The sequence below is a fragment of the Phyllosticta capitalensis genome (genome assembly GCF_038381095.1).
Source record: "Phyllosticta capitalensis strain CBS 128856 chromosome Unknown BKA78scaffold_5, whole genome shotgun sequence".
NCBI classification, from domain to species: Eukaryota; Fungi; Ascomycota; class Dothideomycetes; order Botryosphaeriales; family Phyllostictaceae; genus Phyllosticta; species Phyllosticta capitalensis.
In genome coordinates, this window is record NW_027117443.1 from 42,085 (window position 1) to 56,202 (window position 14,118).

General features: G+C 54.4%; 3 protein-coding genes across 3 annotated transcripts; 2 read left to right on the top strand and 1 right to left on the bottom strand.

The window, feature by feature from the left end:
* Positions 1 to 131: 131 nt before the first annotated feature.
* BKA78DRAFT_281928 (hsp70-like protein) lies at positions 132 to 2,122 on the top strand (the record flags this gene model as incomplete). Its single annotated transcript, XM_066885642.1, has 3 exons — positions 132 to 189; positions 257 to 1,617; positions 1,675 to 2,122. 3 exons carry the CDS (start codon positions 132 to 134, stop codon positions 2,026 to 2,028), a joined length of 1,773 nt encoding a protein of 590 aa, XP_066743871.1. The 3' UTR covers positions 2,029 to 2,122.
* Positions 2,123 to 5,429: 3,307 nt separating this feature from the next.
* BKA78DRAFT_295183 (hsp70-like protein) lies at positions 5,430 to 7,415 on the top strand (the record flags this gene model as incomplete). Its single annotated transcript, XM_066886451.1, has 4 exons — positions 5,430 to 5,487; positions 5,544 to 6,489; positions 6,539 to 6,947; positions 6,999 to 7,415. 4 exons carry the CDS (start codon positions 5,430 to 5,432, stop codon positions 7,413 to 7,415), a joined length of 1,830 nt encoding a protein of 609 aa, XP_066743872.1.
* Positions 7,416 to 9,590: 2,175 nt separating this feature from the next.
* BKA78DRAFT_313173 (uncharacterized protein) lies at positions 9,591 to 12,140 on the bottom strand. Its single transcript, XM_066888349.1, has one exon. It carries the CDS (start codon positions 12,084 to 12,086, stop codon positions 9,597 to 9,599), a length of 2,490 nt encoding a protein of 829 aa, XP_066743873.1. The 5' UTR covers positions 12,087 to 12,140; the 3' UTR covers positions 9,591 to 9,596.
* Between the last annotated feature and the right edge of the window lie 1,978 nt (positions 12,141 to 14,118).

The window sequence follows — 14,118 nt, forward strand, 5'->3', positions numbered from 1 at the left end:
ACTCTTGCCCTTTTTGTCCACCTCTGTACTTAAAACCTACACCCTCTCTTTTTCTACCCACTACACCATCTTCCCCTACCTCTGCTTATCACTTCACTCGGCCGAGGGAGAGTACTGTCAGTGCCGCCACCATGGCGCCCTCCCTTCACAAGATCATCGTCGGCCTTGACTATGGAACGACGTATTCAGGTGAGACCAAGACTATGAATGCTCCTGATGCATACGCAAGATCATATCAGTACTGATGCTCGCAAAGGTGTTAGCTACGTCACTTCCAATGCGGACAGCTTTGAAAAAATTGAAGTTATCAACCAGTGGCCCGGAACCTCAGATGTAGCCTCAAAGGTACCCACGAGGATTGCTTACGAAAGTGAGAACAACGAGATGGGATTCGACAAGTGGGGCTACACAGTGAGCGCCGCTCACGAATCGTACAGCTGGACAAAGCTCCTCCTCGACAAAAGCACCATTCTGACAGGGTTTGATGATCCTTCGCTCAGAGATCTCATGGGCTCCGGCATGATGAGACTTCCGGCTCACAAGTCTGCCCAACAAGTGTGCAACGACTTCCTGGCCGAGCTTTACCGGCACGTTGTCAAGGTCTTGGCCAAAAAATACTCCGAGGAAATCTACTCAATCACTCCAGTCATGTGTTGGATCACGGTACCTGCAATTTGGAGCGACGCTGCTCGGGATGCTACCAAGTCTGCGGCCCTTGCGGCTGGATTCGGGTCCAGGAAGATGGATACAGTCAACATCATAACTGAGCCAGAGGCAGCTGCTCTGAAGCCACACTTGAATCCGCAATGCATTGATCCAATTCGAGCTGGAGACAATGTACTAGTCTGCGACTGTGGTGGCGGCACGGTGGACATCACGACATATCAGATTGTTGAGGCCCACCCGCGACTGAGCTTCAAGGAAATCTGCGTCGGAATGGGTGGAAAGGTGGGCTCGACGTACATTGACAGGAACTTCAACCAATGGTTGATCAACACGTTTGGCAATGCCTACACGAGCATTCCCGCAAAGAAACGCGGCCCTGGTAGCGCCTTGATGCGCTCCTTCGAAACTGCTAAACGCACATTCAGCAGTGAGGCTGATGACGAGAACGATGCGACTATCATCGAAATCGAGCATCTTTGCATGAAAGCCCCATCGTCCTCGCGCTTTGACGAGGAAGAGGAGACCTTGAAGTTGACTTACGGCGAGATGAGAGAGTTCTTCGCACCTGTTCTCAGAGACATCAGTCGGCTGATGGATGAGCAAGTCGATCACGCAAAGAGTCTGGGAAACGACATCGACCGCGTCATTCTTGTCGGTGGCTTTGGAGACTCCGACTTTCTCGTGGGATACATAAAATCATGGTGCCGAGGTCAGCGACCCAAGCGCCCTAAGCTCTTATGCCCACCGCAGTCTCAAGCCGCTATTGTCAAAGGTGCAGCCCTGCGTGGCTTGGAGGATCTCAAGCCCATGTCCAGAATCGCTCGACGTCACTATGGTTTCGAGTGCGCAGAGGCATTCCGCGAGGGAATTGATCCAGAGCATCTCTCCAGAATCGATGATTGGTCTGGAGAGAAGTACTGCGATGACAGGATGACTTGGGGCATTCATAAGGTCGAGCTCGGACTTCATCAAAAACTAGCTTTGATCAGTCATGCTAATAATTTGCAGGGCCAGACAATCGATCAAGATACGGAGACCGAGGTCCCGGTTTTCCTGGCAGTGACCGGCACCTTGACTGGTGATCAAAGAATCGATCGCACCACTATCTACAGCTGCAGTCATGACGATGCTCCTGAGTACTCCTTCGAGGACGGCATTCAGAGGCTTGGCACCGTCATCACTGAGTTCTCTCGCGCTGAGATATTGAAGGCTCCCAAGCGCAAAAGTGGCAGGAAGACAATCCGCAAACTCGAATACGACATCAAGGTTTCGTTTTCAGCCGACGAGGGTGCCGTGGTATTCGCTACCTACATCGACGGCAAACAGGCTGGCCGCACCAAGGTGGAATTTCACAACGACTGAGTCCATCAGGCTTTGGTCATACGAGTGCTCCCAGGACACATCGTCAACATTGGTCGAATGCTCCAAGGACTCATCATCAACATTTGGTCGAATGCTCCTGGTCACTCTCCATTTCAACTTTATGATTTCAACTCATGGTGGATGAGTGCACGAGAGCTCCTTCTTTTCTACTATTGCGACTTCGACCAGTCGCCAAAAGTGGCTTTGATTTTCCTCCTTTTTTTCAGGATACCTTTGGATTTCAACTCATGCTCGGCAAATGCTCGAATGCTTCCCGTGCGTCTCTCATGCGACATCGATCAGTCGCCAAAAGTTTCGAGGAATTTGGTTTCATCTTTTGCTTCAGGATATCAACTTGCTTGGACACTTACTTCATGGACTGGAGAGTCAGGATTGGGAATCAGACAGAGGATTGGTTGCATAGGACTCAGTTGGAGAGAATCAATGAACATCTTGCCCCATGTTGAGCAATGGCTTTTTGCCTTTGGTGAGTGCGAAGCTGAGGAATTGTCTGGGTCTCACAGCAGTAGGCTGCCGAAAACTCCTCGTGCAGTCGCTGCGGTCTTCGACTTGGGCAAAGTGGGACTGTTTCGAGCTTTGCCATCATTCCATCGATGTCAACCATGAGCTTGAGGAGCATTCATCTGTGGATGCTCTTTGTACATGTATTCTCCAGCGTTCTACGACAGACTTCGGAGGCTGACAAATCTGCAGACGAACAAAGTCTCTTTCGAAGCGAGTAGAACTCGACTCGCGCCGCTGCGCATTCTGGACAGCGACGGAATCACTTCGAGACATTTTGGTTGCTTCGCAAATTGAGAGGGGAGCTTCGATTGCAGCACGCAGAACCTGTCTACATCTTCTCCACCTTGTCCTTTTTCCTGCAGCCAGTGAACCCTCCGATAGCCTGTGCCGGCCATGATTCAACTCTTCTCGTAGTCTTGCGTAAAGTTCCCTTTCCGCAACCTCCTCCGTGCGGGCAATGATATTCACGAGAGCCTGTGCCACGATTACCATCTCGCTGCATGCCCGCCTCCGCCTGCAGCTCTTCCTCCGCAGCCTGTTTCTTGTGGCCATCGACCCACAAAGCAGTTTCCGCCATGAGCTGTCTTTGTCACTCGCTAACTCTTCCTGTGTAGTCCCAACCGCCGTTCCCTTCCCGCAACTTGCCCCCAGCGATCATCGACCCGTACAAGAGCAGCTTCATGCTGCAGTCTCCGCTCCGCCTGTGGCCCTCCTTTCGAAACCTTTTGCTCACGGCCCTTTCCGTGAGCAGCTTTCGCCCCGAGCACACGCTCCCTATGGTCCTCCCTCTGGCTACCACTCCTCTTCCTCAGTCTCCTCTTCTCGGTCATCAACCCACACAACAGCCTTCGCCACGAGCAGGCTCTCGCTGTAATCCTGACCGTCATTGTCTCCGAAGGCCCTCACCGCGTGACTCAACAGAAGCCGGATCGGCATGCCATCGCATTTGTTGTCCTCCTCGTTCTCCACCCGGTTCAGCTTGTCCGCTTTGTAATATTCCGATCCCGCGCCGAATCTCTGGCCCAAGACGTGCTCTGGCGAATCCCAAACGTAGAACTTTCTTTGTGTGGCCAAGTGAATCGCGATTCTTGCGGCCTCGCAGACGATGTTGAATAGCTCGGCCTGACAATCTTCGGCTTCCCGATTGCCCGGCTTCAGTAGTACGGAGGCGGCGGTACTGTTCAAGAAGTCGGAGAGGATCTCGCTGTAGAGCGCGGTGGTGGCGGATTCGAGGATCAAGGGGGAGCTCGGGGTGTCTTTGCGCAACGTTGAATTCGGGAATGCCGCTCGAAGGAGCTGTGTCCGAAAGTTGTGTGCGCCGGCGGGATTCACTGAAGACAATGTAAGCTTGAAGGTCCACGAGAAGACTCTGAGGGCGATAAGGGAAGGCGCTGAAAACAGACTACTTACCTGACCAAAACTTGTGAAACGTGTCGTGGAGACTTTCGGCGTAGAGGGAGGAAGTGACGGATGCCTCGGGGCCAGAGAAAATGAAGAAAGGGTTGCTGAAGATCCACACGTGGAGATGTTTGGCCAGGACAGCCGCCAGAACTAAAAACGGATGTCTCAAGCTCTCCAGAGACTCCCAGTCCGGGAAGTCTGCAACATCTTGTAACTCTTCAATGAACTCTTGCTGTCTCTCGCAAAGGACCTCTTGACAGCCATTCAAGAACGTCACGCCGTACTCCTTTGCCCATGCTCTGACTTTGGTATGGAAGCGGGTCAAAGCACTGCGCACGTCCTGGCTGTCGTCGTCCGGCGAACGGAGCTTTTTCTGCTGGAAGACTGCGGTTTGGGCAGTTCTGATGTCTGCAGTGGCGGCGTGGAGGCTCTCCTCAGTTTCGTGCAGTTTCCTTTCAAGGTGACAGAGGTCTCGCTCAAGCGTCTGGTTACGTTTTTCCACAAACTGGCAATGACCGTGAAGAAGCGCAAGCTCTTTTCTCGCTTCTTCGAGCTCCTCTTGCGCCTGATTGATTTGTGCTGGTGGAAGTTCTGGAAGGCCAGCGATGACTGCGCCCAAACGTTTCACTGATCCCCTGAATCTTGGTAGGAGCTCGGGCTCTTGCTCTTCCGCTTGATCAATTTTGCTCTGAGGTAGAAGCGGCTCGGAAATCTCGTCTTGTATGCCGAGGCTTTGAATTGTTTCCGCGGTCTTTCGGCGACCTCGCGCCATGCGCCGAGTCTCCAGATTGCGCTCAGAATGTTTGCGGCGCGATGAGCTTCTTCCAAACACAAAAGCTTTGAGAGGGTCGAACATCATCTTAGGAACACGTCCAATTCTGGCAGGCTTGTTCGAGTTCTCAGTGATCTTGCTTGAGGGCGAGGATTGGTGTTGCTTCACAAACATGATTGGAGGTGGAGGCAGGAGAGTCGCGTCGTTCAATCTTTGGCGAGGGTACGGGCGAGACAGCCGGAAGTGATCAGGGGTATCAAACGATGGAGGAAGAAGATCCGACAGCGGCTTCACAAAGTTTGGCGATTTTTCGCAACCACTGTGGCGGCGGAGGCCCTCGTCGTCCAAAGCTAGGCCGAATATGGATATCCGGGGTAGGTGCGAGCCACATGTTGACAACATTTCGACCTCTGTCATGCGCAACAACCTTTCGCCGAACAACTTTCTGTTTCCACGCAGAGAAATCGGTCAAACATCCACACCGGACACTTCTGGTGGGATTTGGTGAGATACTCGAAGAGGTTTGTTTGCAAGAAGCTTCATCCAGCCTAAAACATCTCTCTTGATTCATCGCTGGACAATTCTCTCCCTCTAACAACTCGTTTCACTTCAGCGTCTTCGCCTCTCTCTACGCCGCTGTCTGCGCTGATTATTCTCTCAACGACTTCACTCCGGGGCGGTCTCGCTCACGGCCTCTCCAATCATGGACAAGAGCCGCCTGAAGCTCATCGTCGGAGTCGACTACGGAACGACATACTCCGGTAATGACCCGACCGGTCTACCTCATCCTGATTTCCTGCTTACTGGCTTCCATCAGGTATTAGCTACGTCGTCTCGAACGAAACCGATGTCGATCAGATCGAAGTCATCAATCAGTGGCCTGGCACCTCCGACACCGTGTGCAAGGTTCCCACCCGCATCGCGTACGCCAAAGAAAACCCCGACTGGAAAGAAGACAAATGGGGATTCTCTGCCGGTGCTCAGTCCTACTCTTGGACGAAGCTCCTGCTGGACCGCAATACTTCGTTGACGGAGCATGACGATTCCGCGCTCAAGGACTTCTTTGGCACTGGAATGATGAGTCTTCCGGCCGGCAAGACTGCTAAGCAGGTTTGCGCCGATTATCTGAAGTTTCTGCACAAATACATGGTCCAAACACTCTGCAAGAGGTTCGGCAAGGACGTCTATGATCTCACGCCCATCGACTTTTGGGTCACGGTTCCCGCCATCTGGAGCGACGGGGCCAAGGACGCGACGAAGAAAGCGGCCATCTCAGCGGGCTTTGGTGCCAGGAAGTCTGACCGCATCAACATCATATCAGAACCCGAGGCCGCTGCGTTGACGGCATTGAAGCCGCTTCTGTCCACTAAGGACTCTTTGGATCCGATAAAGGCTGAGGATGCAATCTTGGTCTGCGACTGCGGCGGAGGCACCGTCGATATCACGACATACCGCATCGTCAGTGTGCAGCCGTTGCAATTTGAAGAGCTCTGTGTTGGTATCGGAGGCAAGTGCGGCTCTACTTCCATTGACCGCCACTTCAACAACTGGATGAAGAGGACGTTTGGCCTAGCCTACACGAGGCTTCCACAGAAGCGCCGGGGTCCTGGCAGTCCTTTCATGAATTCTTTCGAGATTGCCAAGAAGTCTTTTGGATCCAGCGGTCGATTTTACCAGAATTACATTGAGATTGACTGCATCCACATGAACACTGGCGCATCCAACCATTACGACGCTGAGGAGGGCACGGTCAAGCTAACTTGGTATGTCCTTCTTTCAACTGTCTTATTTACTTTCTAACGTGAGACGCAGGGACGAGATGAAGAGCTTCTTTAATCCAGTCATCAAGGAAGTCATTCGGCTCATAGAACTGCAGATTGATGTCGCCAAAGCCAATGAGGGCCAAGTCAACCGAATCGTTCTTGTAGGAGGTTTCGGTGACTCTGACTATCTGAACGAGCGCATTTCGCTTTTGAAATCGCAGCTCGGTGATGGCATCAAGCTGACCTGTCCTCGTCAACCCCAGGCAGCCATTGTTCAGGGTGCTGCACTCCGTGGTCTTGAAGGCCTTCATCCTTCCCTGAGAATCGCGCGTCGTCACTATGGCATCAGAGCCACTCACCCATTCAGACCCGATGTTGATCCAGAGTCCAAGGCCTTCATCCACCGGTTCTACGGACAGAAGTATTGCAGTGAACGGATGAACTGGCGCGTGCGAAAGGTAAGCATAAGCTTGAAGTCGTTAAGGCCTTGCAACTAACGCAATCTTTAGGGCCAAGAAATTGAATCTGACAATCAGATGGTTGTTACAATTACCATCACTCTCCGCGAGGACAAGACTCAAGACGAGTTTTATCTTTACGCCTGTTCGACAGATGATGCGCCTGATTACTCCGATGATCCTGCCGCCGACAGGATTGGCAAAGTCGTAATTGAGTTCACGGAGAGCGACATTGCCAAAGCCATCTGGCGAGTCAACTCGAACACCAACTCAGAGGTTGGCGCGCTGAGGGTTGAATTCAGAATCAACATGAACAGCGAGGAGGGTACTCTGAACACCCAGGCCTTCATTTCTGGAAGGCCAGCGGGCAAAGCGACGATCAACTACCGCGAGTACGAGGCCAAGGCTCCCAAGGAGCGCGCCTGGGGCAAGACTGCTCAACTCCCGGAGCGCCCCAAGCCCAAGTGAGTGTCGGTAGAAGGGCTTCTCCACATCATCGAAATGATCACATGGGGAGTTCACATACACCGGCGCTTGAAGCTGGTATCAGTGTGCAAGGTCGAGCGTCGCAAGAGGGGATGAAGAAAAGGTCGATTCTGGCGGCTTCCCCGGTCCGCTTTGCTTTCTAGGACATTCGATCAAGAGAAGAAAGGAGGACAGACGGGTTCAAGCAGACATGCGATAGAATCGGGTAGCTTCAATGAGAAATGTCCTCTGACACCGCAAAAATAGGCCAACTCGTGGCGCGCGACTTCCCCTGAAAATGTCTTTGTAAATACTGCACGCTAACCGCACATGAAGCCCCCGCAACTTACCACGATTGCAGACACAGCATCAACTCAATGCAGACAGACTTTGCACTTGCCACTGCCTTACACTGAAAAGGTCTTTGCACGCCTTCTTTCACACACATGGCCCCCGCAGGGCCGCAACCCCCCTACCTGTAGGCGCAGCACCAACTCAATTCAGATAGACTTCGCGCTTGCCACTGTATGCAATACAATACATCTCACTCCAAATTCCTCCACGCTGACTGCGGTATCCACATCGCCTCCACACCCCCAGCCATTGAAACCAGAGCCCCTGAATGCCTTCGCCCACATCCTTTCCTCCCCACTCAACACATCCTTAAATCCTTCCTTCCAACAGCTACGCCGCCCTCTCACAAACTACCACTACCAAACATCCACTATCCATCATTCATCTTCCATCTTCCCTAAGTAGCCGAACAAGCCACCAGCCACAAGCACTAAGTCACTTCGCCATCCCGACAGAACATGATCAAGTCCAGTCGCCCAACCCTCAGCTTTGAAAGCTTTTAAAGTTCACCCGTGATGCATCATGTCCCCCCCTCCCGCTCACCTACTTACTCTGCTACGACGTACACAGTCTCCTACCTTCCGCCTATTACCACTGCCTGGCCGCCACATCCACTACACCTAACACATCCCTTGCCTTCCCTCCCATGCGAATCCCCTGCCCTCCCTTGATTAGTCTTAGAATCCACTTCCTTAATAGATTAATCACACACTACACCACACCACCTCGCCTCCACATATCCAGAGACATCCTTACTTACTCAGTCAATCAGTCAATCGACTCCACCCACAGCCAAAAGCAAAGCAAAAAAGGAAAGCAAAAAGCAAAAAGCAAAAAAGAAAAGAGTGCACTCCCCCCGCACAGGCATTCCTCAATCCTCCTACCACGCTACTGCCTGCCCATGCTATCCCATGCTATCCCATCTCCTCCCCTCCTTCCCCCCTCCTCTATCTACCTCTACCTGTACTCTACCTCTACGTATGGATGCACAGCTGCTTCCGCCCCCGCTTCCGCTTCCGCCTCGCCGTCTATATGCACTCACAACTGCGCCGAGACAAGATCGAAGAAGGGGGTTATAGATAGGCAGTTGATAACCGTTCGAGGTAGCTCAGGGGCGCAAGGAGCAATGAAGGCTAAGGCTAAGAATAAGGAAAGGGAAAGGAGGTAGTGTATAGCCGCTCCAGTGGCCAGTACATACTGTACATACATACATAGCCAGCACGTCCTCTTTTGACTCTCTCTCTCTCTCTCTCGACTACTATTCCTATTAGCGTTGGCGTTGGTTGCGTTGGTTGCGTTGCCTGCCTCTTCCCCTGACACGTCTTGCGCCTGTTTGTTTCTTTTCAGTCTCTACCAGGCACCACCATCACGCCCCGCCCACAACCGACCGCTATTGTCAAAGCTGGCATGGCGGCTTTGCTTTGCTTCCATTGCTTGTGTCAGACAGTCACAGACAATGGGCGAGACTGACTCACGAGAGAGAAAGAGAGAGAGAGAGAGACAAACTTCATGTCAGGGAAAGTAAGTATTCGCAATTCGCCACAAACAAGGCTTGCGCATTTGCAGTTGCATTCATTGCAATTATTTCACGGCGCCAGCAACCCACCCAGCAACCCCTATCCGCCATCCGTCACCACGCCACCTCCCGCACAGTACAGTACAGGCACGCCTCAGCGCCAAAGCTCACTCAGGAAAGTGGAAAGGCTTGCCTCGCCTTGTCCTGCTCTATCTGGCCCTGCTCAATTGACTGCCTCAAACCCCCTCGCCCTCTCATCCCCCTCTGCTCTCACCACCCCCTCCCCTCTCGCTACCCGCCCACTCGCTCCCTCTCTACATAGGAACGCACGGCGTGCGGCTCTTGTTGCTATCCCCGCTACTGGCGCTCTGCTGGCTGCTCGCCGCGCTGCTGGGACGGCGCTGCTTCTTCTTCGCTTTCTCGTCTCCGTTTTCGTCCTCGTTTCCGTCATCCATGTCGTTGACGTTGTTGATGGACGGGCCTTCGACTTCGACCGTCTGCACAGGGGATGTTGCTGCTGTTGCTGCTGCCGCAGTGGTCGTGGTTTTGAGGCTTTTGCTCGAGAGGGCGTCGGCGGAAGTGGAGACGGAGGAGGCGTTGGTGTTGGCGAAAGGGGCGGCGGCACTGGCCATGCCGGAGACGAGTTGGGCGGCTTGGTCGCCATTGCGAGGAGCGTTGATGTGGTCGAGCGCGTCAGAGTCGACTCGCGTGGCTGTATCCGCAGGCATAGGCATGGTCGAGTCGAAGTCGAGCTCCATAGCGTCCGGGCCGCAGACGCCAACACGCACGCCAAAGTATTGGGGTTCCTGTTCCCGTTCCGTCACCTGTTGGAGGTGCGTCCGGCCAGCATGGACGCTATTCGCAACCGCTTGCGCACGCGCATGCGCCCGAACTCCAGCCAAAATCTCGACTGAAAGCGCTCGACCAGTCGCACGCGCATGCGCACGCGCGTTAGCCTCAGCTCTAGCTTCAACTGCCTCGATTGTCTCCGTTGAAAGCGCGGGTCCGCGCGACCTCTGCGACTGCAACTGCGCCTGCCGTTGCGCTTCCATTCGCGGCGACCCGGCAAGCGGACGACCAAGGTCGGCATCCCCAACCACCTGCTCGACAGACTTCGGGCCCTCGTTCGCAGCCACAGCCAAGGCGTCAGAGCCCCTGCTGCCACTGCCGCACACTGCGCCGCCGCCGTTGCTCTGCTGCGCACCGTTACCTTGGGGAGGAGGAGAGGAAGAGGAGGACAAGAGCGGCGCGCTGGATGGCTTACCGTGGGATGTTGAGGGGATGACAACAGCGACGGCGGTAGCGGTAGCCGCGCGGCGAGCTTGACTAGGAGAGGGCGGTGCAGACGACGAGGAAGAAGAAGATGAAGGAGGAGGAGGAGTCTGCGGCAAGAAGGGCGGCGCGGGAGGGGCGTCGCGCAAGCCCCAGAGGCCCGCGTAGTGTTCGTCGACGCCGTTGTCGTCGTCGTCGTCATCTTCTTCTGCTTCGGCGTCGGGATCGTTGCTGTAGACGAGGCGGCGGCCTCTTCTCGAGAGTAACTTCTCCTCGCCGGCGCCCACGCGCCTGTTACATCGAGGCCCGGAAAGTAGATCTAGCCGTGGGTCGGGGATTCTCTTATATCCGAGCACATCAGCCCTATATATGTCGCAATGCCAGAATATGAAACGGGCTGCGGCGTCGTCTTTTTTGCTCTGCCCACAATCCCCTGGGGCATCTAACGTTGTCTGCCGGAGGTTGTTCCGTTCGCCACAGCGCAGGCAACCGAAGTGATGAAGTTCGCACGAGGGAAACTCCAGTTCCTGGCCGAGAAGATCGGAATACTCGCTGCGCAGGAGCGCACGCCGGCCGCATCCTGGCTCTGAGCACTTCAGCTGTGGCACGGCACCGATTGAAGACTTCTGTCGACCACCAGTCTTCGCAGAGTCTTCAGGCTCACGCCACAGAGTCAATGCGGCCGGAATGCGATCTTTCCAACGCCCCGAATCGACGCACTCTTCCTCGGTGAACTTCTTGAAGTCGTTGCAGCCTTTTATTGTGCACGTGTCACCAATGCCAGAAGCAAGCTTTCTCTGGAATGCCGCCGCTTGATCTCGTAAGTCTTCCGCGTCCATCGCAAGATCGAAAGGTCCGGCATAATTCCATCCCTGCAGAGCCTGCCGGACTGGGAATCCGCCCATAGGAGCGAGGGTCATCTGGCTCGTCTCGACCAGGTTCCTAGATGCGACGACGCCAGAGTCGGCGTCTTCGGGGCCGGCAGCAGCTTTTGGCTTCTTGACGTCTGATGGCGCTGAGATCAAGTCGAAAGAATCCGCGTCTCTGATCGACCGGTCGTCATTGCCGACTTCAAGGACGTTGATGGAACCATTGACCTCGCCAAGCAGTAGGCTGGAGTAGTCGGGGCTAAAGGAGCCGCACATGACGCCCGAGTTGAGCTGCACCACGTCACGAATAAACGTGTCTTCTGGCGCTCGGTAGAGATCCCAGGACTTGATTACTCCGTCTGAGGAGCCCGTGTAGAAGCGTCTCCTGTCGTGTCCCCAAGAGCAGAATCGGATGCCGGTGTCGAGCCTTTCCCGTGAAGCTGGGTCGGCGAGCTCAATCAGAGGGTTTCCATGCACCAAGGAGTACAGACACAACTCCTTGTGCGTCTGCCGGAGGTCCCAGACGTACGTCCTCCCGTTTGTACAGCCCGCGACGATGTAATTATCGTCAAAGGGGCAGAACATGACGTCGTTCATGTCCAAGGCTGGGCAGTCGAGTTCGACCGCTGACATGCATCTTTCTGCCGACCTCGGATCGTACATTTTGACGACGGAGCGGACTCCACGATTGACGTTTGTGCCGGCGACGCATCCGACGGCAAATGTGGGCGCGTTGACTCGCGTGGGGTTCCAGGCCACGTCGAAAACGTTGCGAGTCTCCGGGAAGAGATGGAGCTGAGTCCCTGTGTTCATATTCCATAGGCAGGACTCTCCACGTAGTTGATCTTCTCGAGAGGTGGACGCGAAGCCTGCAAGCAGGTAGTCCCCATCGTATGGGTCGAAACGAATAGTGGAGGGATAAATCTTGTTCTCGGGACATTCCGCCGCTTTGCGAGAGGTGAACGAGCTGATTGACCACCGCTCGAGGTCTTCTGACTGCTCGGGATCAAACACGGTAATGGTGTGAGAGCTTGTCCGCTGAGCTGCTGTGGCAAGCATCCCCGTCTTACTGACGGCCAGAAGGTCCACCTTGGCGTTGCGCCACATCTTAAGTCGCTGTCGAGCTCCCGACTCCTTGACGTCCCAAAAGCGCACCATACCATCGTAGCCAGCCGAGTACATTGATCGACCATCTGGTGAAAAGCACACTGAAGCCACGGTCTGGAACAGTCGACGATCCTGGGTAACGTGCATGGAGTGCTGAGAATTGGGGCCGGACGCCGGTTTTTCCCGGAGAGCGTGGTGTTCCGGGAGTTCCTGCAGAGACTTGTCGTTCATGCTTCCAAATAGCAAGTTGTTTGGCCTATTGTACTGCATCGAGTCGTAGTCGACGTGGCATGTTGAGCCGGCTGCAAACTGAACACCGTTTGGTGCCCAGGCGACTGTGTTGAGATCGTTGGACGTTCCAGTAAACGAGATTGAGGGACCCATCGTGTCGAAAACCTTCGTCTTCATGTTCGTGCGGATGTACTGCTTGCCTAGTTCACGGTGGCGGACCATAGATCCCACCGTTGGAGTGGTAAGCTTGAAGTCATCGAGCGTCAAAGTAGACTCGTCGAGACATCCATCTTGCGCATCGCGCAAAGCCGCTTCCACAGATTCCTTGCTGCGATCGGGCAGAGACTTTCGCTGTGCCGCGACAGCTGCAATCTCCAAAATTTCAGCCTCAGTAGCGTTCTTCATAATCGCTTCCATGCGCCGCTTCGATGGACGGACATCTGAATACTCTGGATTCTCGAGCCCGAGAACGCCAAGAGCCACTTCCTGAAGCCCCTTGATCTCCTGGGCCGACAGACCAATGTGGATGGAGGTGCCACTCCACTCCCTGAGCTCTTTTCCATCCCAGGTCCCAGCATCAAGACCCTGACGAAGGAACTTGCGTTCGTGACGGGCGAGGTACGACTTTGCGTACTTGTAAGATCTCTGGGATTTTGGGATCTTTGGCAATATTGGAATACCTTCCGTACCGGAGTGGACTGGCGGCGCTTGGACTACCGGCGCAACCTCATCCGAAGGCTCGTTGTCTTGATCGAGGTTTGTGCCACTGAAATACGCTTTGACGTTGTAATTGACAGCTTTTCTTGTCCTTCTTTCCCTCTCTCTTCCCGACGCGGCCGAATGACTGTGGTCAGAACTCTCGTCCTCTGTCGCAGAAAGATTCTTGAAGGAAAGGTTAGCCAGGGGAGCATGGCGTGGTTTGGCCTTCGATGATGATGGTAATGGATTTGCCATGGCGATTCCAGATGGCGCCAACGGCTGAGCAGGGCCGGCGACAGGGGCTGCAGGGAGTTGGGCGAGTATCGGGTTGTGCCTTGCTGGATTCAGGTACCGGCGAAACTCTGGCGACTTTTCCAAGCACTCGATGGCGCTCCGGAGAGGAATCTGCCCGTCCTTGAGCTTGGTCGAGTATCTGGTGTTTATTGCCCCCGGTGTTCGCCCAGGCAAGGCAGCTGCAAGTACAGACTGGCTAGCACGAAACACGGTCTTGAGGTAGACCATTAAGCAGTCTTCTTCTCTTCTGTAAACCTTCCAAGTTGCGCCGGGAGACTGCTTGACTGACGACTGCTGGAGGGTTGGTTGCTGGAGGTTTGAATACGGAAAGACCGGCTGCTGGACAACAGGCAGCTGGAGGCCG